The sequence below is a fragment of the Aquarana catesbeiana genome, linkage group LG06 (assembly GCF_042186555.1).
Source record: "Aquarana catesbeiana isolate 2022-GZ linkage group LG06, ASM4218655v1, whole genome shotgun sequence".
NCBI lineage: Eukaryota > Metazoa > Chordata > Amphibia > Anura > Ranidae > Aquarana > Aquarana catesbeiana.
The window spans coordinates 130,011,991-130,039,227 of NC_133329.1; the positions used below are offsets into that span (position 1 = coordinate 130,011,991).

General features: G+C 42.7%; 1 protein-coding gene across 2 annotated transcripts in view; it reads left to right on the plus strand.

Annotated features, from left to right (window-relative positions):
- The window catches only part of BAIAP3 (BAI1 associated protein 3), a 597,572-nt gene that overhangs the window by 478,762 nt on the left and 91,573 nt on the right, over positions 1 to 27,237 (plus strand). For both annotated transcript variants that reach the window (XM_073636787.1, XM_073636789.1), the window contains 4 exons: positions 2,438 to 2,586; positions 4,360 to 4,483; positions 20,878 to 21,021; positions 26,460 to 26,555. In XM_073636787.1, the coding sequence (XP_073492888.1) occupies positions 2,438 to 2,586; positions 4,360 to 4,483; positions 20,878 to 21,021; positions 26,460 to 26,555 (513 nt within the window). The remainder of the gene's footprint in view (positions 1 to 2,437; positions 2,587 to 4,359; positions 4,484 to 20,877; positions 21,022 to 26,459; positions 26,556 to 27,237) is intronic.

Sequence of the window (27,237 nt, forward strand, 5' to 3'; positions counted from 1 at the left end):
GATTCAGGTACATTTCAAATATACAATGTGAAATGAACAAGGGTCACCAACAACAAACAATCTCCTTGAGATTAAATAATAAAAGATATCAATGGTGTTGGGGTAACTTGACACACAAAACACACACAAAAATATTCTGGAGTAAAAATAAAAATAACATTGAACAAAGATCAGCCTTGGAAAAAATCCAAACATTAAAGAAAAAAAAAGGCTTAAAATAAAAAAAAAAAAAACATAAAAAATATAAAACTGTCAGATGTGACAACTAATAACAATATATTCAGGGAATCCCACTAAAAAAACACAAATAAAACTTTGTGAGAAGTGTGTGTGAATATGAGCAGCAAAACTACTTCATTCTTGTCACATTATAAAGAAGAAGAGAGTGCGCTGTATTAAACCATTTTTTACATTGCAGCGTGACGAAAGTGCTGTATCCATTGCGAACGCTAAGTTTACCAGAACGAGCTGTCCCGTGTCGGAATTTCTTCTGAGCATGCGTGGCACTTTGTGCGTCGGGACAGGCCACACACGGTCGGAATTGACGCGATCGGATTTTGTTGTCGGAAAATTTTATCTCCTGCTGTCCAACTTTGTGTGTCGGAAAATCCGATGGAAAATGTCCGATGGCGCCCACACACGGTCGGAATTTCCGACAACACGCTCCGATCGGACATTGTCCATCGGAAAATCCGACCGTGTGTACGGGGCACTAGAGTGGTAATATCAAAGTAAACATAAATACAAGTAGATAGTTCAGGATGTCTCCTCTTTGTGGAACCAAGACACATCGCACATGATAAGTAATATACAGATTTATTTATGAAGCTTTATGGTAGTTATAGGAAGCATACAATAGTTCATGATCAACAGTATATGCTATGTTCCTTTCACACCTATAGCTAAACTGGCACTAGCAGCAGAGCATTATTATGCAGGCATATTCAGTGGTGTTACTAATGAATGGAAAGACTGGAAATCTCTGGGAAGCGTATTGTTATTGCTAGCCAATGGTGCATCTTGTCAAATATGACATTTGCTGTATCCTAACCAATGGTAAAAATAATTAAGTGTTGTGAAAAAGTATTGCCCCCCTCCTCTATCATTGCATATTTTGGACATTGTACATTTTAGATCTAAACCAAAAAGCAATATAAAGATAACAAACGTATTTTAGGTTTACATACAAATAAGGCACACAGGACTGTTACAGAGCGTGGAAGGAGGGTCATACATCAAATACAAAGAACAGCGAGCATACATCCCAATAATGGGCATTATAAAGTGAAAAAATATAATATTGCCAATTATTGCAGAACTAGCAAGTATAACAAAAGCATTGAGTAAATGTAAGATCATAGTAATCCGTAACAGCCACACTTGTGAGCACAATAGGATTGTCATTGGATAGGTAAAGGGAAATGAGAGAGGAAGGAAAGGGGATCAAATACCTGAGATTACAACCATGTCAAACTGAAACTAAAGGAAGGGCATAGTGGAAAGAAAAAAAATTGAAAATAATGAATAGAGAAAGAAATGAAGTCGTCCATGAACTCGCTAGTCTACGAACAAATACCGAATCTGTGGATCCCACGTCCGTTCAAACTTCAAGGTATTATTCTGGAGGATACATGTGAGCCTATCATTAATGATGATAAAGTTCAGTTTGCTTTTAACATAATCAGGTGGAACCATAGGCTGTTTCCAATATTTTGCAAGGCATGTTTTTGTAATCTTTAGCTATTATTCATGTTATACAACAAATGTAATAACAAAGGAAATCAGAAAGAGACTAATGCCCCGTACACACAAGCGAATTTTCCATCGGAAAAAACTTGGATGGTTTTAACGACGGAATTCCGCTCAAGCTTGCCTTGCATACACACGGTCACACCAAAGTTCTCTGAACTTTTGACGGTCATGAACGCGGTGACGTACAACACTACAACAAGCTGAGAAAATGAAGTTCAATGCTTCAGAGCATGCGTCTAATTGTTTCCGAGCATGCGTAGGAATTTTGCGCGTCGGAATTTGTACAAACTATCGCATTTTCGGATAGGAACTTTTCCCAACTGAAAAATAGAGAACATGCTCTCAATCTTTTGCTGCCAGGAATTCCGCCAGCAAAAGACTGATGGAACATACACATGGTCGCATTTTCCGACAAAAAGCTCTCATCGGAGTTTTGCTGGCGGAATTTCCGATTGTGTGTACGCGGCATAATATATTTTTAGGGCACTGTAGTCTGATTGAAAAAAGACACAGGTCCACCCAGTTCAACCAACAGAGAAAAAAAAACATAAAAACACAAAACACACGAATTGAAAAGCTCCAAATACACAATCCTATACCTGCAGTTGATCCAGGAGAAATTGTGTGTGAGGAATGTCCAGAACACAGTCAGCTTTTGCATGTTACATTATTTTTTTCTTTATAGGTGGCTGATGAAGTAAGCATTATAATGGAAAACCTAAAGACATCAGAGCATGAAGAGCCTCACGTCACCCATGCTATTGGGGAAACTCTGTTTGAACTTTATATCACCCTCAATGAACTAAGGCGGTTTCGAGATTATCTACCCTTAAAGTATGTGGCTTTTACTAATTTGTTATTCTAGGTGGGATGTTTGAATGTTGGTAATGGGCTCCTTGACTTATTCCCTGCTTCTAGTTTTTTCCACAATCAAATATGAGAGCCAGTGACACTGGGTTGGTGAATTGCCAAGGGGGGCTTAACAATGTGAAAAAAAATTGAAGATCAGTAAAGGAGCTTCCAGGCACCCTGTTCATGCAGTTATATGATCTGACAGGTTTACTTTAAATTCAAATTTTATTTTTAACTCTGTATATCTGGCTTACAAGACAAGAAAAGGCTTTTTGCTCGGGGTCAAGATGATCTTTTGAAGGTAGAGAAGCATAGAAAAAGGATACCAAGGTGTCAGATTCGTCTCTCATTTTGCCTGAGCTGGCTTGAAATTACAAGCAAGAATTTTTTTGCTATGGGCAGTTTTTAAAAGGACATCCCTGCTAAGTCATTATAACACACATTGATAGTTTTTCTGAAACTTAAACCTAAAGCTGATCTCCAGACAAAAACCTAAATCCATGGATGAAATACATATGTGGGAGCTGTTTTACACATACAATGCTGTCCAACAGTTTAACTAGGGTGGTGACCTGTCTTTTCTCTACTGTAGTTAAGCAAAACAGCTTAGCCACTTCCCAGCCCCATTTATAATTGGACAGTGAAGGAGCTGAATGATGATGTCATCATGTTCCTTTTCTGTATATTTGCATGCAGCACATCTAATTGATTCTTAAGCTGGCTACACATTATACAATTTGCTGTTAATTTTCCTTTAGATTTACCTTCAACTATGTAGTGCAAGGACCTGCCCGATTGCACGCAATTTGAAAGTGTTTAGGTTTGACCTCATATTATATGGTTTAGGTAAATCGACATGAAAATTGTACAAGAAAATTGTAGCCAGCTTTAGTCCTTCCCTCCCTTCTTCCAGACTAAAACCTACAGCACAGAAGATTACACAAGGCCAATTAAATAGAGGTAGCTAAACTTTTTAGAAACACACATAATAATCTGTAATGAATATCTAACTGCATTAACTGGTATATTTTTATATCGGCCAGGAGTTCACCTTTATCGCATGCCTTAATTTTTTTTAATTGCATACATTTAATGGTGCATTTTACAAATACTTTGGTCTCAAGATACCCTGGGGTGAGCGAGTTTGGTTTGTGAATTTTGGGGTAGAAGTTCTGCTGTTGAGAGGATTTACACTGTCCATAAAGACTACTTTATGCCCAGAACACACAAGCACAGAATTGTATTGCAGATAATACAATAGATTTTGCTACAGATACTTTTTCTTCAAACACTATCTGAAAGTAGACACGGGTTAAAGAATTTCTCATTTTTAAAGTAGAGTGGATTTCACCTTTGTTCAAGACTGTCACAGAGGGATCTTTGCTCACCTTGGCATAGCCCTGGCAGGTCTGGGTTGTTCAGCCAAGATACTCATTACTGGCCTGTGAATTCTCCATGGTTTTGAATGGAAAATCTGCTGGAAGCCATGTGAGATGAAGAGACTCTCCGGTGGAAAAGTTCTTAGCTTATCTTGGCTGGAGGATGATCTGTTAGCTAAGGTCACAGGCAATAGTAAAGTCCTGCTATAGTGAAATAATTTTTTAGTTCATTTTTGTATTCACACCACATTTTTGTTATTGAAGTTTTACCTGGTTATTGTCTGAGTAATACAGATACCACTTGGAAAATAATTTGTTTTTCTGTTGGGTTGCCTTCTTGTTGTGAAATTTTCCTCACACCACAATTTTTTCACAGAGACAACAAGTCACTGGCCTTGATGGGATTTCATGAACTGTTTAAAGTGTCCATCCACACATGGCTGCAAACCGTGCATGAAAAGACCTGTGAGAGAATACATCGGGCCGTAGAGGTTGATAAGGTAATAAAGACGTGTGTATTTAAAAAATATAATGTACACCTGCTATACATTATACAATTTTCTTTCCTTCAACCCGTGGTTGAAGGAAAGAAGATTACTTGATCCCCCCATAAACACAGCGTTGCTTGGGAAGTCCCTCCAGCTGCACAATTGTTTTCTGACAGCGGGAGGCTTCCCAGCTGTCAGATTATAATGATCACTGGTGGAAGCTATAGCCGCCAGCAGTGATGTATGAAAAAAAACTCCACAGGCTGGTTGTACTGAAGTTGATCGATAGATTGACTTCAGTACAAACAACCTGCCCATAGATAGATCAAAATTTGGCCAGTTCCTGCTGAACCAGTATATGTATTAAGTGTCTTCCAAGGACATATATCATCTTACTGAACTTTAGCTTTAGAAAACTGTTGGCCATTTTAACTTTAAATTGTTTTACAGAAACGCCTTAATGAAACCATTAGGTTTATTTCACACATAGTGCAGTGACCAGCGCTGCAGTGATCTGTGATAAAATGTAGACATGCTGCACTTTATTGCAGCATTCTGAGCTGGATCGCATGTCGCTGTATAGCAGCTCACCATGCTGTTGTACGTTGACATGAATGAAGTGTTACTTTTGTGCAATTCAAATAAAGTTAGTAAAAAAAAATTAAAATTGGGGGCTGTGTGATGAGCTGAAACACACACCACACCACCCCATACAGCCATCTCACTGCACCCGGAACAGACAGCAACCGGATACTAAACCACTGCGGTTTACTGTGCAGCACTGTTCATTACTGTGTGAACGGGCCCTAAAGAATAAGTCAGCCAATAAAGTCTGCAGATGCTCTTCATCTTATCTCAATAAGGCTCACCAAATACATTATATTCTGAATGTATAATCTTTGTATAGCCTGTTTTGGTTTACTAAAACTGTGTAATATGAGGACCCTTCTATACAATTCATTCAAATTTATTTAATTCAATGAGAAATGTGATAGGGTATGGGAGAGTTGGGTCAGCTTCACATCCACTGTGTCAGATTGATGGCCCCATGATACTTCTCTTTACTTTCTGTCTCTGTCACATTCTGTAAGATGCTCTTGTGATGTCTCTACTTAATTTTGTATTTATTATTAGTTTATTGGTTTCCTTTTACCCTTATGGATCACCAGGGGCACATTCGCTAATACCTACATATTCCTGAACGGTTTTACATGGTGTTAATGTAATCCTTCCTATGTACAGTGGGGACGGAAAATATTCAGACCCCCTTAAATTTTTCACTCTTTGTTATATTGCAGCCATTTGCTAAAATCATTTAAAGCGGTTGTATACTCCTTTTTTTTAACTTTTACCTACAGGTAAGCCTATAATAAGGCTTACCTGTAGGTAAAAAAAAATATCTCCTAAACCTGTACCGTTTAGGAGATATTCCCCTTGCTATGAGCCGCTAACTGCAGCGGCGCATGCGCACAGGGGATTCTCGGCTGAAGGCCTGGCAACTGCCGGACCTTGCCGGGAAAGAAATCTCCCACGCGCATGCGCGGGAGTGATGACATCGCTCCAGCCACTCACATCGCTGGAATCGCGATACCCGGAAGACACGCCGAGGCAACATGTCAGCTACCTCGGCGTGGACTAGGTAAGATACCGACGCCTCGTTCTTAGGTAAGTATGCGGTGCATACTAGCTCATTATGGCTTTTGCTTTACAGGGGTAAAAAAAAAAAATTTCAGCGGGTATGCAACCGCTTTAAGTTCATTTTTTTTCCTTATTAATGTACACACATCACCCCATATTGACAGAAAAACACAGAATTGTTGACATTTTTGCAGATTTATTAAAAAAGAAAAACTGGAATATCACATGGTCCTAAGTATTCTTTGCTGTGACACTCATATATTTAACTCAGGTGCTGTCTATTTCTTCTGATCATCCTTGAGATGGTTCTACACCTTCATTTGAGTCCGGCTGTGTTAGACTATACTGATTGGACTTGATTAGGAAAGCCACACACCTGTCTGTATAAGACCTTACAGCTCACAGTGCATGTCAGAGCAAATGAGAATCATGAGGTTCAAAGGAACTGCCTGAAGAGATCAGAGACTGAATTGTGGCAAGGCACAGATCTGGCCAAGGTTACAAAAAAATTTCTGCTGCACTTAAGGTTCCTAAGAGCACAGTGGCCTCCATAATCCTTAAATGGAAGATGTTTGGGACGACCAGAACCCTTCCTAGAGCTGGCCGTCCGGCCAAACTGAGCTATCGGGGGAGAAGAGCCTTGGTGAGAGAGGTAAAGAATAACCAACCCAAAGATCACTGTGGCTGAGCTTCAGAGATGCAGTCTGGAGATGGGAGAAAGTTGTAGAAAGTCAACCATCACTGCAGCCCTCCACCAGTCGGGGCTTTATGGCAGAGTGGCCCGACGGAAGTCTCTCCTCAGTGCAAGACACATGAAAGCCCGCATGGAGTTTGCTAAAAAAAACACCCGAAGGACTCCAAGATGGTGAGAAATAAGATTCTTTGGTCTGATGAGACCAAGATAGAACTTTTTGGCCTTAATTCTAAGCGGTATGTGTGGAGAAAACCCAGGCACTGCTCATCACCTGTCCAATACAGTCCCAACAGTGAAGCTGTGGGGGTGTTTTTCAGCTGCAGGGACAGGACGACTGGTTGCAATTGAGGGAAAGATGAATGCGGCCAAGTACAGGGATATCCTGGACGAAAACCTTCTCCAGAGTGCTCAGGACCTCAGACTGGGCCGAAGGTTTACCTTCCAACAACAATGACCCTAAGCACGCAGCTAAAATAATGAAGGAGTGGCTTCACAACAATTCTGTGACTGTTCTTGAATGGCCCAGCAGAGCCCTGACCTAAACCCAATTGAGCATCTCTGGAGAGACCTAAAAATGGCTGTCCACCAACGTTTACCATCCAATCTGACAGAACTGGAGAGGACCTGCAAGGAGGAATGGCAGAGGATCCCCAAATCCAGATGTGAAAAACTTGTTGCATCTTTCCTAAAATGACTCATGGCTGTAATAGATCAAAAGGGTGCTTCTACTAAATACTGAGCAAAGGGTCTGAATACTTAGGACCATGTGATATTTCAGTTTTTCTTTTTTAATAAATCTGCAAAAATGTCAACAATTCTGTGTTTTTCTGTCAATATGGGGTGCTGTGTGTACATTAATGAGAAAAAAATGAACTTAAATGATTTTAGCAAATGGCTGCAATATAAAAAAGAGTGAAAAATTTAAGGGGGTCTGAATACTTCCCGTCCCCACTGTATATATTTTGCAGTATGATCTGTACTTGTTGCTTATGTGACACACTGCTAGCAATGTTATTGTAGTCACCGGTGTTAATGTGGTTTTTTTTTGTTCTTTGTTATGACTGTTATGTGTGTCTGTTTTGCTACTTGTAATTGCATCACAAATTGAAAAGCAATAAGAAATTTCCCAAAAATGTAATCCAATAAGGCCCTCATACTATATAATTGTTGGTGAGAGCTAAAAGAATTTACGGTCAGATTGTAACGTGTGGTGAGCTTTAGTGCCACAAAATTTGCCATGTGTTACAGCATGCTAGAATGCAGGTGCATTGCCTCCCCAATTTGGCTTTCTACTTCTTTAGCTAACTGCAGTGAACTTGTATGACGATTTTCTTCAACCCTTCACATCAGAAGACAGGTGTTAACTTCTGTGGACAGCCTGGATGTCTCTGTGAGATGGTTGCAGTTTCAGATTTTTGTATCACTTTTGCTAGTGTTCTGACTGATAAGTAAAGCTTTGCTGATCTTTTTGTAGTCTTCACCTTTCTTGTGTAAAGAAATTTTTTTCTTTCTCAGGAATTGTGACATTTCTCTTCCATGTGGTGCCATTGCTGACACATGAAATGGGAAGAGGTTTTCTTTGTTAAGTAATGCCCTTTTATAATCAACTGTCTGCTGAACACCTGATTAATAATTAGAATTACCTGTAGTTGAATTCTTGTTAGTTAGGATTTTGTTGTCTAAAATGTAGCTTAGCTCCTACGACTTTCATTGGGGTGTATTTATTTTTGCAACATGGAATGAATTTGTAAGGAAAAACATTTTTTGTGTATGCAAATTAACAAATCTTGGTTGCAAGCAATGGCCCGCATTTGTGGGAGTATTTTGTAGTATAGTGTCCCATAGAAAATGTTGATTTTTAAAGGTAAATAAAGGTTTTCTGACAAATCTGTTGGGGTGTACTCATTTATTATTACTATTCACGATTTATATAGCGTCAACAGTTTACGCAGCGCTTTACAATGTATAGGGTGACAACACAATTACAGTACAGTTCAATACAAAAGGTCAATATCATATAATTTTGTCCACAGTAACCCTATCTTACCATAAATGGCCAGAATAATAGGTTAAAGAGGTTGTAAACCCTTACATATACCCACTGAATTGGCTAGCATCAGGTGATACACTGAGATTAAACAAATCCTCCTACATAAGTTGTACTCATTTATCTGCAACCCTTTCTCCTCTGTACCCCACTAAAGCACACATTTTACACAGCATTTGTCACGTACCTGGTTTGTGAGCGTGACGAGTAGCCTCTCGTACCACACCAGCTTGTTGGTTACTGAAGGTGACACAGCCACCACAGAAGTACAGTGACATAGGAATGCCTGAGATCAGTCCTGTAGTCTGTATGGCTGGGTTTCCGTGGATGGATCTGCAGCAGGCAGGCAAGTAGTGGCTAGGCAGACCAGGGCTGTGGCAGACTGGGATTGCAGCTAGAGCAGGATCCAGATGCGGATTGCAGAGCAGAGCCATGACAGGCTGGATGAGCAGGTGCAGGGTCAGGCAAGCCGGGTCGGTAATGTTCAGACAGATAGACAGAGCATCAGGCAGAAGAGGAGTCCAAAACCAAGCCAGGGTCAGGGTATCAAGCAGACAGCATTAGTGAGAACAAGCCGGATCAAGATCAGAGGTCAGCACAGGTAACACACAGAAGCTGCAGACCAAACAGCAATGAGTCTATGCAGCAGCTCAGTTTAAATAGCCCGCCTGGCGTACGCCGATGCGTGAGTGCGCATGTGCATACACCGATGTGCCAATGCGCTAGTGCGCATGCGCGTACGTCAAGAACCTCTTAAGTGTACTGCAGACCTGTCGTTCCTGACAGCATTTCTGAGCTTCAGAAAGCAGCAGGTGGGGATATGATGTCACTCTGCACAACACAGAGAGGAGAGCTGAGTATAATTTGAGACATGTATAGAGGGAAATGGCAAACCCTCCTTTACACATTCTCATTGGGAAACGTGCACAGTTGAGGCTGTCAACCACCCTCTGTGCGCTGGAGGGAGGGTGGGGCCGTCTTCCCGGATTGCATGCTGTCAGCATAGGCTCTTATAAATGGCTCAAGCAGACAGCAGAGGAATGACAGAGTAGACACAAATCACAATTGGTGCTTTGGATCAAGGCAAGTACACACTATAGAATGATATGCTTTTCATGTCAGAGGTTTACAGACACTTTTTCATTTCAGAGGGTTTACAACCACTTTAAACAGATTTCTGTAGAATATTTGAGAACTTTTCAGTTCAGTATTTGATTTTTCTATCAGCCCCTTGCAGCAATATACAGCTTTTGGATCTTACTTGCATCTTCATAGATGGGGCAGCCAGAGGCTGGGTGCCGCACAATTTGTAAAAGAAAACCAATGAGTTGGCTTAAAACAACATAAAAGTCTGAGATCATACATCAGGAACCCTTAGCAGGCTGCAGATCCTTCATCTTTTACATTCCCCTGGGGACAGTGATTCTTTCATATGTAAGTAATGGAGGATAAATTTGGAACTAGTGTAAAGTACAGAAAAGAGATCAAGAAACAGAAAACACGACTGGAATTTCTTTGATTAGGCTTTTTATTTCTTTCCTTCACACTTGCAACTAGATGGGCGTTCTTAAGATATGTGTTTGTCAACTAACTAAATGGCCTGCTTTTTTCAGCTGCATTACATTATGCTAACAACCTAGGAAAACATCAGAAAAACATAGTTATTGATTTATTTGAAGCTAGTTCATCTTTATTAAAGTTATTGTAAACCCCGATCCACCTCTTCTCAGGTATCCTCAATATAAATGTGCAATATCATGAAAAAACAACTAAGTACCAACTGATTAATAATAATAATATTGTCCTTCATATACTTCAAGTGTTAACAAATATAAAATACATCAGTTCATGATATTGACAGTTAATCAAAAGTGCATAACTGAAATTCAGATTCCAAACCACTTCTTCCCAATCACCACTGTACTCAGTGTTCTCGCCTTAATGGTGTAATATACAGGCATGTAAAATCATATCCAGCTTGGTTCTATCCGTTCAGTATCTCATGCCAGGGTCCTCTGTGAACCTATTGTGGGGCCTCCCACTCACCAGGGTGCCTATATCCTGTTAGATGTTCCTCCAGGAAAATATGGTGTTGGTCCCTTTAAGATGACCAACACCGGGTCTTACCCACATGATGTATAGTTACTACCATGCCATGTTAAAATAGAGAAGATACCCCCATAGTGTAATATTGTAAAAGGAATGCTTTATTATAGTTAAAATACTGCTTCCTCGTTGAGGAAGTGACGCCAAACCAGGATGAACGGTACCCCTGTGAATGCATGTAGTAATGTTATCTATGTAAGCAACATTTTACCTATAATAGGTTTATTTTTATAGTTTGAGAGCCATTACTTGGTAGGGCAGGAGTTACTCACTCACACAAATAATGTCATACTTGCCTGCTCTGTGCAAAACTATTGATCCAAAACCCCAATCCTCCTCTTCTTGGGTCCCCTGCAAGTGCTCCTGGCTCCTTCTCTTCATCCAGTGCCCCCATAGGGAGTCCCTTAATATGGGGGCACTCATGCAGGCTTGCTCTCTAGCCCTGCTGCCTGTGTCCATAGACAGCAGGCACTGCCCCCCTCCCTGCTACCTGATCACATAGTTTGATTGACAACAGTGGAAGCCAATGGCTCCCATTGCTATGGATCTGCCCTGTGAGGAGGGACAGAGCAGAGAGTGCTGCTGCTCTCATGGATAACACTGGATCGCCAAGGAGCTCACGTAAGTATAAGCAGGCGCTTGGGGGGGAGGGGTAGATACAGAAGTTTTTTAACCTTCATGCATAGAATGCATGAAGGTATAAAAAACTTGAACCTTTAGAACAACTTAAAAGCAGAGAATGCGTTGAGGTAAAATACCTTCAGCTTCAGCCTTTGGAACCATAATAAGTGATACAGTGTATGTTTACACTATTTACTTTAAACCAGACTTTGTCGTCTTTTACTCTGCCTTCCTCTGGAACAAAGCTACGAACATGTGAGGGGTTTAGCTTGATGGACATCAGTTTTTCTTTCCCAACCTTATTACCTATGAAACCATGTAAGGTAAAAGTGCTGTAGCACATAGCAGCCTTTGAGCAGTGATCTCTCATTATTTTGGTTACTGTGAATTTCTGCACTTTTCACATTATTGTTGCATTTTGCTGAAACCACATTGCAAGGACTGCAAAAGCTGTATGCACCTGGAACTCAGACTCAGACATCTCAGCAACAGAGTGCCTGAGAGCTAAAAATATTAAAATATCAGGTTTGGTTTGAACTGACTTTTAAAAAGGAAATGAACTCTGGAAGCTGTGCCCAAAAAAGATAAGCAGAGGTCAAAGCACTAGTTCTCAGTATTATGTGCAGCTTTTCTTTCCCCATTACTAACGTACTATATCTTGCTTTGCACTGTGTCTGTGGGGGCAGCCATCTTTGTAGAGTCAGGGCTTTGCTTCCCCATATCAGAGTCTCCAGCAACACAGTAGAGACATCACCAAATCCCACTTCAAATCTCCTAAGACTAACAATGAGAGGCAGCAGTGCCTTTTATCTCAAAGGCTGTAGGCGAAGGATTGCCTAGGCACACTGACATAACAAGAAGAGCACTGCTGTGTTTCAGGGGAAATTCATTTCAAAAGGTACGTTTTTTAGGGGGTCTGTATATGTTAACTGCAATTATTTAAGATGGCTTTACACTTAAGATTATTGTCACCGGGGGGCGTGACCGGAAGCCGACCTAGATGGACGCCTGAGCCGTCTGCTCTCTCTAAGCCCGCAGCTACAGATCGATTTTGGGACGCTACGCTACAGCTACATGGGCAGATCTAAGGCCCCCCGATCCACTAAAGCACGGGGGTCGTCACAACCACCACCCGGCTCGTCATCGGACCTCCGGTCCTTCTTCCCGCAGACTGACAGCCCGCCTAAGAGCACAGCCAATATGGCGCCGGAGGCCGCGGCAGCCCGCTCCAGGCTCACCACGCAGCTCTCCCAGCCGGACCCGATCCCACACCGAGCCCCGTCAGCGCAACATCAGTCCCACAACACGCCACAGGCATCTCCTCTCCTTTGGGAACGGTGAGCACGATTAGCCCTGGCCATCCCGGGACCTCGCCACGTGATCCCCCAGCCGCCATGTTTGACCCCCCTCCTTCCCTCTACACTCAATGCTCGGAGGCCTTCCCGCGCCTGCTGCGGACAGCCTCAGATCCCTGCCTGACAGGGGATGCCCCGGGATCCCCATCATCTTCTGACATATCAGCGGACTTTCCGGCCTTGCCGGACCCAAGATTCCCAGCATTCAATGCCTCACCTGGACTGGATGACTCCGCGGCGGCCTTCAGAACCCTCACACCTGGTTCACCCCCACCTAAAACGCAGAGACTCTCATTCTCTCAAGCACTGAGTACGCCCAAAGAACAGGCCGCACGCCCCCCCAATTCAGACCGAAGGGACCCAGCCTATGCCCCCAAACGTCACACTCTGGAAGAGACCGAGGCCCCCTTACACACTCAGGGCCAGCCCTGGGGAAATGTATGGACTGCATCCCCACAACCCATACCCACCACGCGGGGTGAAACTGCACTACAAGTGCAACATCAGCAAGTATCCCATCAACGACCACCACAGCAAAACCCGCTGCCAGTCCCCCATCACCCACTCCCCAATGAGTGGTACTCCTATTTACAGGCGATGCCCACCAAAGATGACTTCAAACAGCTGATTGCAAATGTAAAATCTACTTGTCGCTCAGAAATATAGATACTACAAACAGGCCTTAAACACCTAGCTGACAGGGTGGAAATGGCCGAAGAAGAAATCCAAGAAACTAAACTAGCAGTCCATAGGACTCAACTCCAAGGAGCAGACCACCGTAACCAACTAAGAGAAATGCAGCGCCACCTTGAGGACTTGGATAATAGGGGGCGCAGAAATAATATTCGGGTGCGGGGGGTTCCAGAGACGGACGGTCCGGAAGACATCCACAACAAATTACAACACATATTTAACAATCTACTTGGGGACCCCCTAACCAATCGTATCGACATGGATAGAGCCCACCGGGCCCTCCGCCCCAAGAATCTTACTTCCAAACCAAGGGACATTATTTGCAGAATAAGCTCATACCCCTTAAAGGAGGACATTATGCGTCAATCCCGCCTGACACACAAAATAACCTTCCAGGATGCACACCTGCAACTGTTTCCAGATCTCTCCTGGATAACCTTACAGAAGCGCAGACTCTTGCAACCTCTTCTACGTATCCTTCAAGAAGAAAATATCCCCTATCGATGGGGATTTCCCTTCACCCTTACAGCCAAGAACCAAGGCAGATCCGCTGTTCTACGGTATCCAGAAGATCTAACCAGATCAGCCCCCCTCAACTCCCAGATTGGGACTTAGTAACCACCCCACCCCCGCCGCCTACAATGTGGCAGAAGGTTCCCTCCTCTAATCGAACCCGGAAGGAAGGCACCCCCCACAAGAGTTCCAAATCCAGAAGTGGCTGTAATGAACTCACAAAAATTTTTTCTCTTGGATCCTCAAATTTATAGATGCTCAGCCATTCTACTAGGCTGATAGATCTGTCCTGGACACTTTGTTCACTCAGTCCCCAATTTTTTGCCCCAGTCTTTTTTATTTTTAAGTTTGCTTTTGTTTTACTCTATGGGCATGTCTCCGTTGAGGCTTGGGAGTATAGGTGATTTTTCCTTTGGCTCACCAACCCCTCCCCTAATTAAGTGATGATCGTCACAATAGTTTTGGTAATATCCTGTTATATGATCAACCCAGGGCTCCCTTGCATCCGTCTGGCCTGCTCTGCTGGAGCGGGGCTGGGCGGATCCTTGGGAAACCGTACTGACCTAGGTCCATCGACCTTTCAAGGTCAGCTGAAAACACCTTTTAGGTTTTGTCTTGTTTTGTCTAACACTAACCTTTGTTCCTTTCCTCTAGTCTCCTCTTCTCTCATTGACTATCCCTTGCCCCTGAGTGACTTTCTACATGGACCACGGACTAGGTCCAGATCCCTCGCCGGAGGTTGCCCGCTTCCAGTCCCAGGATCCATGGCCGTCGTCTTCAACCCAGGTAACACAAGCCCCCTCCCCCTCCCAACTAGAGACCATGGCTAGGATATTTTCATTAAATGTCCATGGATTAAACTCCAATAAAAAGAGGCATCTGGCACTGAAGGAATTTAAACAATCTGGCGCGGATATTATTTTTGTCCAAGAGACACACTTTGACGGGGGGGCACCTTTGCTTTCGCATCCAGGCACTTCCCAAACAGCTACCTTTCCTCAGGACCACATAAACGTGCAGGGGTGGCCATACTCATTAAGCAAGGCTCTCCATTTGTTTATGAGAGTCACTATGGGGACCCACATGGTCACTATATTATCGTTAGGGGTCGGTGGCAGTCACGGGAGATCACCTTGTGCGCACTGTACGCACCTAATGTCAAACAACATAGATTTCTATCTAAAATGTTTACACGTCTTTTTCGCTCGGAACATGGGATCCTGGTGGTGGGGGGTGACTTCAACTTAATCCACTCCACAAACGCCGACCGCCTTGTGGTGGACCCCCGGGCACCATCAGCTCGAGCCCTTAGAGACTCGAAGCTTTTTCGCCAACTCCTTAGAAAACATGCTCTCTTTGATGCCTGGAGGGCCCTCCACCCGGGGGATCGGCAGTACACTTTCTACTCAGCTCCCCATAAAACCCACACCAGGATCGACTACTTTTTTGTAAACAACTCTACTCTTAGAATAGTTCGTGAGGCCAAGGTGCTCCCGATCTCATGGTCTGACCACGCCCCGATCACTCTTGCATTAGATGTGGAGTCCCCCAACCCTAGACCCTGTAACTGGAGACTAAACACTTTTCTCCTTCAACACCCTCAGTCAACCACGGAAATAACCTCTTCCCTGAAATTTTACTTTAAGGAAAACAACACCCCTGACATCTCTCCTGCTACGCTATGGGAGGCCCATAAGGCGGTTATCAGGGGTAGATGCATAGCCCTATCGTCGGCCATGAAAAAAGACGCATTAGCCACGAAACATCGAACTGAGAGGGAACTGAAGGTTCTAGAGACGCAGCTTCAAACATCCCCTACCGTACCCCTTCTCAGGAAGGTTATTAAGCTTAGGACGATCCTGAGGGACTTTGCACTGGGGCAAGTGGAGAAAGCCTTGCTTCGGTTAAAGCAGGTGTACTATGATAGGGGGAACAAGGCACATTCCTTACTGGCAAAAAAATTACGGGAGGACTCCCTTAACACAACGCCCCACCAAATTAAGAATAAACAGGGCTGCCTACTATCCCACCCCAAAGATATTGCGCATGCCTTTGCAGACTTCTACACCGAACTCTATAACAATCCGGACATTCCGAAAAATCCCCCCACCCCAGAGATCTCACTTAGATTACATCGTTATCTAGAACAAAGTGGTGTCCCCCGCCTACAAACTACAGACTTAGAGGCCCTAAACGCACCCATTACAGAGGAGGAAATAGAACTTACGATCAAATCATTACCATCCCGTAAATCACCAGGTCCCGACGGCCTACCATACGAATACTATAAAACTTTCCTTCCACTCCTACTCCCACATATGAGCAGACTTTTTAACACCTTTCTCAGGGACACTCCGGTTCCAGTTGATATGCAAAGATCATTTATTACCCTGATTCCCAAGTCAGACAAAGACCCCGTACTATGTGCCAATTATCGACCCATTGCCCTTTTGAATTCCGACCTAAAAATTTTCACAAAAATACTCTCAATCCGCCTGAATGTAGTTCTCCCCTCTCTCATACATAAAGACCAGGTAGGTTTCGTGCCGCTTAGACAGGCGGGAGATAACACGAGGAAAGTGATTGACCTGGTGGATGTGGCGAACAGGGAGGACTCGGCGTCTCTGCTTCTAAGCTTGGACGCCGAAAAAGCCTTTGACCGTTTGGGTTGGCCCTTCCTGTTCGCCACCCTACAACACATAGGAATGAAGGGCCCCTTCCTGCGAGCGGTACAGCACCTATACTCCAACCCCACTGCACAGGTCAGAACCCCCTTTGCCGTTTCGGCCCCGTTCTCAATACACAACGGTACACGGCAGGGGTGCCCCCTTTCTCCCCTACTGTTTGCGCTATGCGTGGAACCTTTAGCAGCCCACATCCGAGGTAACCCGGATATCCACGGGATACCAGTTCGCGGTAGGGAGTTTAAAATCTCATTGTTTGCTGATGATATCATTATGACCATGACACAACCTAGAATATCCCTCCTGAATCTCCACGCCGAGCTTGATAAATATGGGGCCCTATCAGGCTATAAAATTAATGCATCCAAATCAGAAGCCCCAATAAATATCCCAGAACCGGAAATCGCACACTTACAGGCCAACTTCCCATATCACTGGAAAACTATATCTTTAAAATATCTAGGAATCCGCATTACTCCAACATTCGCTACTCTTTATCAGGAAAATTTCCCCCCCTATTTCACTCTATCAGAGCCATGCTCCTTAGATGGAAAAAACATCACCTCTCCCTCTTGGGGCGAATAGCATCCATTAAAATGACGATCCTCCCGAAATTACTCTATTTATTTCAAACATTACCCATCTCAGTCCCATACAAACATCTCAGGAAACTTCAGATAGATCTACTTAAATTTGTCTGGAATTATAAAAAGCATAGAATTCCCCAATCAGTCCTTATGGCAGATCGGTCTGATGGCGGCCTTGCTTTACCGAATCTAATTAAATATTACCAAGCTGCTCAACTCAGAGCTATAATCTCGTGGTCCACCCGGTGGTCCTACAATAAGTGGACAGAAATTGAGAAGATCTGGCTGGCCCCAACCCACCCAAATAGCTTGCTCTGGTGTGCGGATGCGGAGGTGCCCCCTGAACGTCTATTAGGAGCTATGTCTCAACTCCGTAAAACATGGAAAGCATTGCGCTCCCCACATGGTCTCTCCTCTGAAAAATCGCTGTTAACTTCCTTTATATGCAACCCCAAAGTGCCGGATAGCCTCACACACCAGATGTCCTTCCCATGATCCTCCCGAAACTTGTTCCACTTCGGCAACATAGTAGATCCTAGAACACATAGGCTATTAACCTTCTCCGAACTCCAAACTAAATATGATATACCACGCCAAGCTTTTTACAGTTATTTACAGATTCGCCACTATGCCCTGACCATAGCGCCTGACCTGCGATTTTCCTCCTTAACCCCCTTTGAAAACTTGGTTATGACAGGTTTTACTCAGAGGGGGCTGATCTCTGATATCTATAAAATCTTAAATTCCTACTCAACAGAGGCGCAAGGCAAACACCTCTATATGGTTAAGTGGGAGAAAGCCCTTAAGGAGGAACTCTCCACGGAACAATGGCAGGTGATATGGTCTCAGGCAGCGAAAAGTTCAATTTGCACACTATATAAAGAAAACGCATACAAAATAATTTTCTTCTGGTACATGACCCCAGATGTACTCCATGCCATCTATCCCACCAGCTCAGATCGATGCTGGAGATGCTCGGGAGCCAGGGGTACCCTTCTTCATATCTACTGGGAGTGCCCCCAAATTGTCACCTTCTGGGGAAAAGTTCAGCAGTTACTGACCAATCTCCTAGGAAAATCACTTCCTATGACTCCTAAATTTTTCCTATTAGGCCTATCTCCATTAAAGCTTTCAAAAACCAATAAAAAATTAGTACGCCACATTCTAACGGCAGCACGATGCCTCATAGCATTGAATTGGAAAAAGAACCCCCCCCCCCCACCTCAGAAGCACTGTATGCAAGGATTAAAGATGTGGAACTGATGGAAAGGATGACGGCCAGGATGCAGGACAGATTGGAAGCCCACGATAAGGTCTGGGAGCTGTGGCACCTCCGGGAGGACTCTTTATAAACGGATCATTGACTCACTCAGGTGACTTTACTCCTTCTCTTTCCCTGTTCTTTTCCTTTTCTTTTTCTTCCCCTTCTCCTGTTCTTATTACAAAAGTTACTTTTGTTACTAGATATCAGAGGTTTATCCTTAATTTGTGATGTTGAGAAGCTTTTGTAACTATGCTAGCTTAGAAACCATAACCCTCTCGCAACACACTAAGGAGAACACTATATGTACCTGCACTTGTCTGTTTCATACCATGTATCGCATTTTTCTAATGCTTCACCCGTTGTATTCTATGCAATGTAAATTTTGATAACAGAATAAAATAAAAATGTTATTGGGAAAAAAAAAAGATTATTGTCACCCAGTCTGGCTTCTTAGCTTTCAGGCCAGCCACAGTCAGGTTAGGAAACCTGTCCCAGTTATTATTTTTCCCCTGATAAGTCAGCACCACCATACTGTTCCCCACTCCTCTCCATTGAAGCTACTTGTAAGCTCAACTAAATCCAGCATCACATTCAGGGTGTAAACATTTTTTTTTTATCAGTCTAAGAAGACTGAGGGGTCAATTCACTAAGCTTTACCGCATGCAGTAAGGGTATCATGTTGCTCATTTGCATAAATCATTGCATAAATAAAGTCCAATTCATTTTAAAAAAATAACGTTTTTGCGGTACACAACAAAAAAAAATTGTCAGTAAATATCGCAAAAAATTGGCCACTGTAATGCCCCGTACACATGGTCGGATTTTCCGACAGAAAATGTGTGATAGGACCCTGTTGTCAGAAATTCCGACTGTGTGTGGGCTCCATCACACATTTTCCATCGGAATTTCCGACACACAAAGTTTGAGAGCTTGCTATAAAATTTTCCGACAACAAAATCCGTTGTCAGAAATTCCGATCGTGTGTACACAAATCCGACGCATAAAGTGCCTCGCATGCTCAGAATAAATTAAGAGACGAAAGCTATTGGCCACTGCCCCTTTTATAGTCCCGACCTACGTGTTTTACGTCACTGCGTTTAGAACGATCGGATTTTCCGACAACTTTGTGTGACCGTGTGTATGCAAGACAAGTTTGAGCCAACATCCGTCGGAAAAAATCCATGGATTTTGTTGTCGGAATGCCCAATCAATGTCTGACCGTGTGTACAGGGCATTATACTTTTGGTTATATACATCATTACAACAAGTTAAAATTGGATAGGAAGATTAAAAATGTTTTAAAAAATTCTTTAAAAATATAGTCAAGTTTTCTTTAGTTTTCACAATATAAACATAGGCAACAACACAGAATTGGGCCAAAAACATAGAACAATCTAGTAAAGAGCACTTTCAGCAGCTCTAGTAGACCATACATTTACCAAAACACAAATCTTTATGAATGTATATCATGATGGATTTAGTAAAGGAGCAAACAGCTATTTTCAGGCAACAGATCCACATGAAAAAGACACAGCTTGGATTAACAAGCATCGGGAGACATAAATTTGAGAAGGTAGTTCAAATTTAAATGCCTCCAAATACAGATCACTGTAAAAAATGTTAATTGAAAATGTGTTTTTTGCAAAAGAAAAATAACAAACATGTTATAACGTAAAATGTTATAAGAAAATTATCTTAAACAACCCTTAACCACCGACACATGCGATAAATTACCGCATGAGAAAATGCGGTAGTTACCAAACAATTAAAAAAATACTGCATTCGTTATTTAACGCTAAATTCATCTGATTTACTGCATGCATTATTTTACCGCATTTTATTTTCCGTTATTTAATCCCTAGTTAATTGACCCCTGCTAGTCTTACATTGAAAGGCCTGTATCAGGCGAATGCCATCTCATGTCTATGTCTTCTGACACTCCTCCAGAATATGGTTTGTTCCATAATCTCATCAGAGATTTGTGTAGATGGCAGAAGGAAAAGCGGCAAGGGGAACCTGTCATTTTTCCTTCTGGTCCTTTTTTGTTACTGTCAGCCAATTATACTGTATATCTAGCTTCAGACTTTCTTGGATTTATGTTTATTTTATGTCAACATTGGCAGCATTGTTGGACTTTTCTTGTCCTGGTGGCCTGTGAATACCGTGCAGTTTGTTAATTCAGTACTTTTGTCTTGTTCTCACAGCTAGAAAATGTGGATTCTGTGTCCAAGCACAGCAGCTCTGCAGTTGATGTCACAATCTGCTTCTCACAAATCAAAGAGTTCTGGGCACAGCTTGCTTGGCCAAACTCCTCTGAGGCATTCGTATTTTTAACTCAGCTCTCTGATGTAAGTTATGAACCAAATGCACAATAAAACAATGGGTACCAACTAATATCTTGAAGAGTATGCAGGTGTTAACATACTGAGGTATTATTTGGGCTACTTTCACACTGAGGCGCTTTACAGGCGCTATAGAGCTAAAAATAGCGCCCGCAAAGCGCTTGCAAAGCCGTTCTCCTGTCACTCTAGTGTGAAAGCCAGAAGGCTTTCACACTGGAGCGGTGCGCTTGTGGGACGTTAAAAAAAGTCCTGCAAGCAGCATTTTTGAGGCACTTTAGGAGCGGTGTATAAGTTTAGGGGCGTTCCTATCAGGAGAACACAGTGATTATTGCTAGCGGCTGTAGCTGCTGACCGTAATCGCATCCTAAAAATCTGACATGCTGGTTGTCAGCCTGCCCATACATGGTTCAAACCTGGGCCAGCTCAGCAGGAACTGGCCAAGATTCGAACTGTCTATGGCCGGCTTAAGGAGGTATGTCAGGTTAATGGGTGTGGGTTAAGTGGGATACTAGTGAGTAAGGAGAGAAACAAGTAGATAAGAGGGAAGGACATGCTATTTAGAAAAGGAAGGGAAGAGTCCAGCGGAGGTGGGAAAGGATAAAGTGAGTTGTGTTGTTGAAGGTCACAAAAAGGGAAAGCAAGTTTGTAATAAAGAACAGAGTAGAATAGAGTATACAGGATTTAAAATTGCAACTTGTAAAATTCATCAGTTAAATGGAAGATTGGTCCAGTTTGGTATAAACACATATGTTATATGAAGTGCACAAAAAAGTAAAACTCTTTTTTATACAGTACAATTTAATTATCTCAGGTAATATATAGCTCAAAATCTACCTTGACCTCTGCTGCTCCCCTTTGAGATAAGCACCGTTGCTTTCTTCCTCCACCTCTGTCTATAGCAACAAACTCAGCCAAACCAAGCTGTCATGATTATAGGTCCTTTGCTAAGAACCTATAGTTAAGGTTCTTGTAACAATTTCCAGACTAGGTTGTTTTTGGCTGGATTGGGAGGGTGATATCATGTCTACAGTCTACAGGGCAGCTTTAAACAGATCTTGGGTAAAAGTGATTAGACCATTGACCATTGTTTCCCCCAAACTAAGCTGGAATTGAGATTGTCTCAGGCATGTTCTTGTCCTTCCTGTATAGACACAACTATGAACATATTTAATTTGAGTAGTCCTGTTTATGGCAGAAGTGGTAGCAAAAAACATTAAAGTGGATGTAAACCATCACATACCCAGTGAAGTGAACAGCCTCCGATAATACCCAGGGATGAATCAAATCTCCCTACATAGGTTTTACATATTCTTTAGAAAGTGCACATTGTGTTAGAGATTTTCTCTTCCTGATCAGCACTGGGTGTGGATTCTTGGCATACAGCCAAAACAGCTGATTGGAGGAAAGGCACCCCCCCCCCCTCCACAGGCAGAGACTTGCAGAGCTGTGCTGTGACAAGGCAAACTCTCTGGTAATCTATTTATATCAACTTCCTATGCCAAATTTCAGGCTGGTTTATCTCTGATGGGGAACTTGTCAGAAGTTATCATGCTGATAACAGAGCAATGAAACAGCAAAAGCACACAGGACTCGGGGGTTTGGAGAGAGATAAGAAAACACTACAAATATATGTGCTTAGGTCAAATTTCATGAATCAGGTTTTTTTTTTTTTTTTAGTTATTTTGAAAGAATTTATTGAATGAATAAAAGAATTGTAACAAATGTTTTCCCTCGCAAGGGAATCAAAAGAATGTATAATAGTATACATGGCAACAGCATAAATCAAACAAATTAAAGGTAATAAACATCTCTAAGGCAGATCTGCTGCTAGGGCAGAGGATAAATCTGAGGGAGTCAAGAATGTTATAGGGGCGTGGTGCACCTGGATAAAAAAATGAATAAACCACCATCAGCCTTGACGTCCCAACACCCGATATGGGTTCAGACTGTGTCAGGGCTTCAAGGACTTCTGGTCTTCGGGTGTTGAACAGGTCGAGGTGCATTCATGGGGAATGTTGTAAGACCTAAAGCCTCCCTTTGGAAACTAGGAGTAGAATTGCCTTCAGGGACAAAAATGGGTCTGTTCCAAAGATCTCTGAACAAACACAAAATGGGTGACAAAAACATATTACTCTGAGGCAGAACCATTCAGTTGTAAAGGAAAGAGAGATCTTTGTTACAAACTCCTCCCCTCAACCCACCATCAGGTGCTGGTGGTAAAAGTGGATACAGAGATGGAAATAAAGAGAGAGAGAAAGATAGGTTAAGGTAGAGAGGTGAGGGGGGTCCACGAAAAGTGGAGGGGGGAGGGTGTCTGCTTCAAGGAGAGCTGGAGTAAGAAGTGAGGCTTCCATATGAAGAGTCTTCCAAAGTTATGGATGAGGCAGGGATTAAAGCAGTGGTTCTCAACCTGGGGGTCGGGACCCCCTCAGGGGTCGAATTATGATTTGCCAGGGGTCACCGAATCCTGGGCTGTTCCTGAAGCCTGCACCACTCTCCCAGCCTTTTTGTGGCCGCCCAGCTGGGCTGTTCATGGAGCCCGCGGCCGCCCACTAAGTTCACGGCATGGCTGGGGGGCAGAAACTAGAGGTCAACTGACTGGTGAGGAATGTGAAATGGGAGGGGTTGGAGGAAACCCTATCTCCTGATTTCGGCATAGGTGTCACTGCTATGAGACACCACAAAGTCAGGGACACAGTGAAGCCAGAGACACAGTGAGCAACACTACCTGTGATTATAGTTTCCATTAAAAGTCCCCACTACAGTTCTCAGATCAGCAGATGATCTTGATTAAGAGCACCTAAGTTGGCTGATCAGACCTCCCCCAGCTTCCCTCCACCAAGGAGCAAGAGAAGGAATAAAAATAGAAAATACATTAAAGGGAGAGGAAAAGAGGGGGAGGAACAAATAAAAAGGGAGAGAAAGAATAGGACAAAGAACAAGAAAGACAGCTAGAGAGAGGGATGGGGGAAAAAAAACAAGAAATTAGGATAGAGAGAAGTAAAAGGGAAAGAAAGGAGAACAAAGAGAAAGAGAGTGGTACATCCTAAAATGTACCATAAGGGGTTTTAATACTTTACGAGTGGAAGGGACTCAGGGAGCACTAAATTTCCATGGGTTAGGGGCACAAATTACTTGTCTTGCCTTGGGTGCTGACAACCCACGCTACGAAAATAATTTTACTGTTCGGGGTCCCCACAACTTGGGAAATTTTATCAAGGGGTCATGGCACTAGAAAGGTTGAGAACCACTGGATTAAAGGGACACACCAATATAACGGGCCCAGGGTTCCCATGTTCGTTTAAATTTTTCAAGTTTATCAAGGATGATATTGGAGATTTTTTCATGATACATGATCCAGGAAACTTTCTGTTTAGTTAAGTGGAATGAGACCTTTTGGGACTTCCAGGCCCAAAGTGGATTAGAATTTTGTCAGATTTAGGGAGTTTGGGGATTTTTTGGTTTAAGAGGGCTATTGTCTGGTTTTGGGGGACCGCATTGCCTGTGACTTTGCAGATTAGATTGAAAATTTTGTTCCAATAGCCTCTGATCCTGGGGCACTCCCAAAATATATGGAGGAGGGATCCCAGGTGCCCACACCCCGAGGTGAGAGTGCCAGGTGACTAAATCCCATTCAAATCCGATGTCACGCTCCCAACTCAGCATATATGTTGCTTTCTCCCGTGGTTCAGCTAAGGCTGAGTACATTTGGGAGATTCCCCCTCTCATGTCCATGGCCGAGGAGCACCACTGTTCATAAGGGGTGATAGCCAGGGGGATCGGTTCTTGGGAGGAGATCGAATGTAGAAAGTGGCTTATCTGGTGGAAGCGGAATTTTTCTGAAGGGGGCATTTCCAATTTTGAAGTACAGTGGGTCATTTTAAGGGGGCCATTTGAGTTAAAGTGTCCTATTCAATATAGGCCCTTATCGAGCCACCACTGAAACACCTTTATGTCCATCCCAGGTGGAAATAGGGGGTTGTTAAAGATGTGTGCTAGGGGGTGCCACTTGGATGTTATGGTATTCAGTTTATGTAAAGAGTTGCATAGTGCGAAGGAGTGCGAAAGGGTAGGAGATAGGATTGGAGGTCTAGATTTGGGGGGGCGCCAGAGAAGATAGTCAATAGTAAAGTTAGGTATAGCTTGTCTTTCCATCTCTATCCATTCAGGTTTAGGACCTCTAGAGTAAATGGCTGATATTTGGCTAAAATGTGCTGCCTGCTAGTACCACCAGAGATTGGGCAGTCCTAAACCTCCTTTTTTCCTGGGTCTGAAGAGGGTCTTTTTAGGAAGTCTGTGGTTTGATTTACCCCAGGTAAATTGGATTATCGATGATTGTAGATTATGGATATGACGTTTGGGGACAGGTATAGGAAGAGAGCGGAAGAGATATAATATTCGTAGGAGGAGGGTCATTTTAACGGCATTTATTCGCCCTAGCCATGACTATTTATGTAGCGACCATTGCTCAAGATCAGACTTGAGCTTTCTTAACATGGGTGGGTAGTTATATTTATATAGTTGGTCTATATTGGGAGTTAAGTGGACGCCTAGGTATGGAATGGAGGTTGTGCTCCAAACAAAGTGGAAAAGGTCTCGTAAACTATCTACCAAGGACGGGGGGGGGGGTAGAGATGTTGAGGGCAACCGATTTAGACATATTAACTAGCAAGCTCGAGATCTGTCCGAAATTTTGAAGGAGTGTTAGGATGTTAGGAATGGAGACGAGAAGGGACGTGATAAAAAGGAGGACGTCGTCCGTGAAAAGAGCGCATTTGTGCATTGAATGGCCACATTTGACACCATGAATGTCTGGGTGATTTCTAATGGCAATTGCTAAAGTCTCTATACCTATGGCAAAATGGAGGGGGGAAAGTGGACATCCTTGCCTCTTTCCTTTGGTGATGGGGAAGGGACCTGAGAGGTGTCCTTGGATTCTGATCTGAGCCTTGGGCTGGGAATAAAGGGCTGCGAGAAGATTGATGAAGTGTGACCCAAAACCCTCATGAATCAGGTTTACATCCACTTTAAGCAAATTTACTAAAAAAGTTGAGAATCTTCACACAATAAATTGTGTCAAAATTTATTTAATCTATCCTGCTATGTGAAAAGCATCTGCACATGATTGAGTATTTAAAGTTAACAGGAATTTTCTTTTCATACTTGATAACTTAAGTGAATATTTACAATTCCTCATGAATTCCTAGTAAATTAGATCAAATTTATCATGCTTGCACAACTCTTCTTTATGTGATGGCCAAACACAGCTCAACCCTTTCAATCTGTATAATCAATTACATGAAAAAGAATTTCTAATTCCTAATAAAATGATGCTTTAATTGAAATGCCAAAAGTTAAGCTATGTTGTATGTTTTGAGTAAACTATAATGAGGACCTTTTTTTCGATAATTGTTACTTATTTATGTTGCCATTTTGCATGTTAGGATATATGCAAAGCAGCAATCTATTATTCAGAAGCTATCAAGCGGAAAGTCGATAGAAGTCACCAGTCAGCGGGGCAGGCTGCTGTCACAGAGCAGGTAAGATATGAGTTGGTGAAGAGTGACAAATAGTCTGGATTACTCATGATCTTGCTATGCAAATTGGTATATTTGTATCTGATAAAGAAATCCATACATATATGTATTGTATACAAAATTCATTTTAATCCCGTACATAAAATCAGTATAATGCCCCGTACACACGGTCGGATTTTCCGATGGACAATGTCCGATCGGAGCGTGTTGTCGGAAATTCCGACCGTGTGTGGGCTCCATCGGACATTTTCCATCGGATTTTCCGACACACAAAGTTGGACAGCAGGAGATAAAATTTTCCGACAACAAAATCCGATCGCGTCAATTCTGACCGTGTGTGGCCTGTTCCGACGCACAAAGTGCCACGCATGCTCAGAAGAAATTCCGACACGGGACAGCTCGTTCTGGTAAACTTAGCGTTCGCAATGGATACAGCACTTTCGTCATGCTGCAATGTTCAAAATGGTTTAATACAGCGGACTCTCTTCTTCTTTATAATGTGACAAGAATTAAGTAGTTTTGATGCTCATATTCACACACACTTCTCACAAACTTCTTTCGTTACTATTTATCGGGATTCCCTCAATATATTTTGATTTCTCACATCTGACAACATATTTTTTTTTTTTTTTTTTTGACTTTAATGTAGATTCTTTTTTTGTGTTTCTCTTTTTTAATTTTGTTT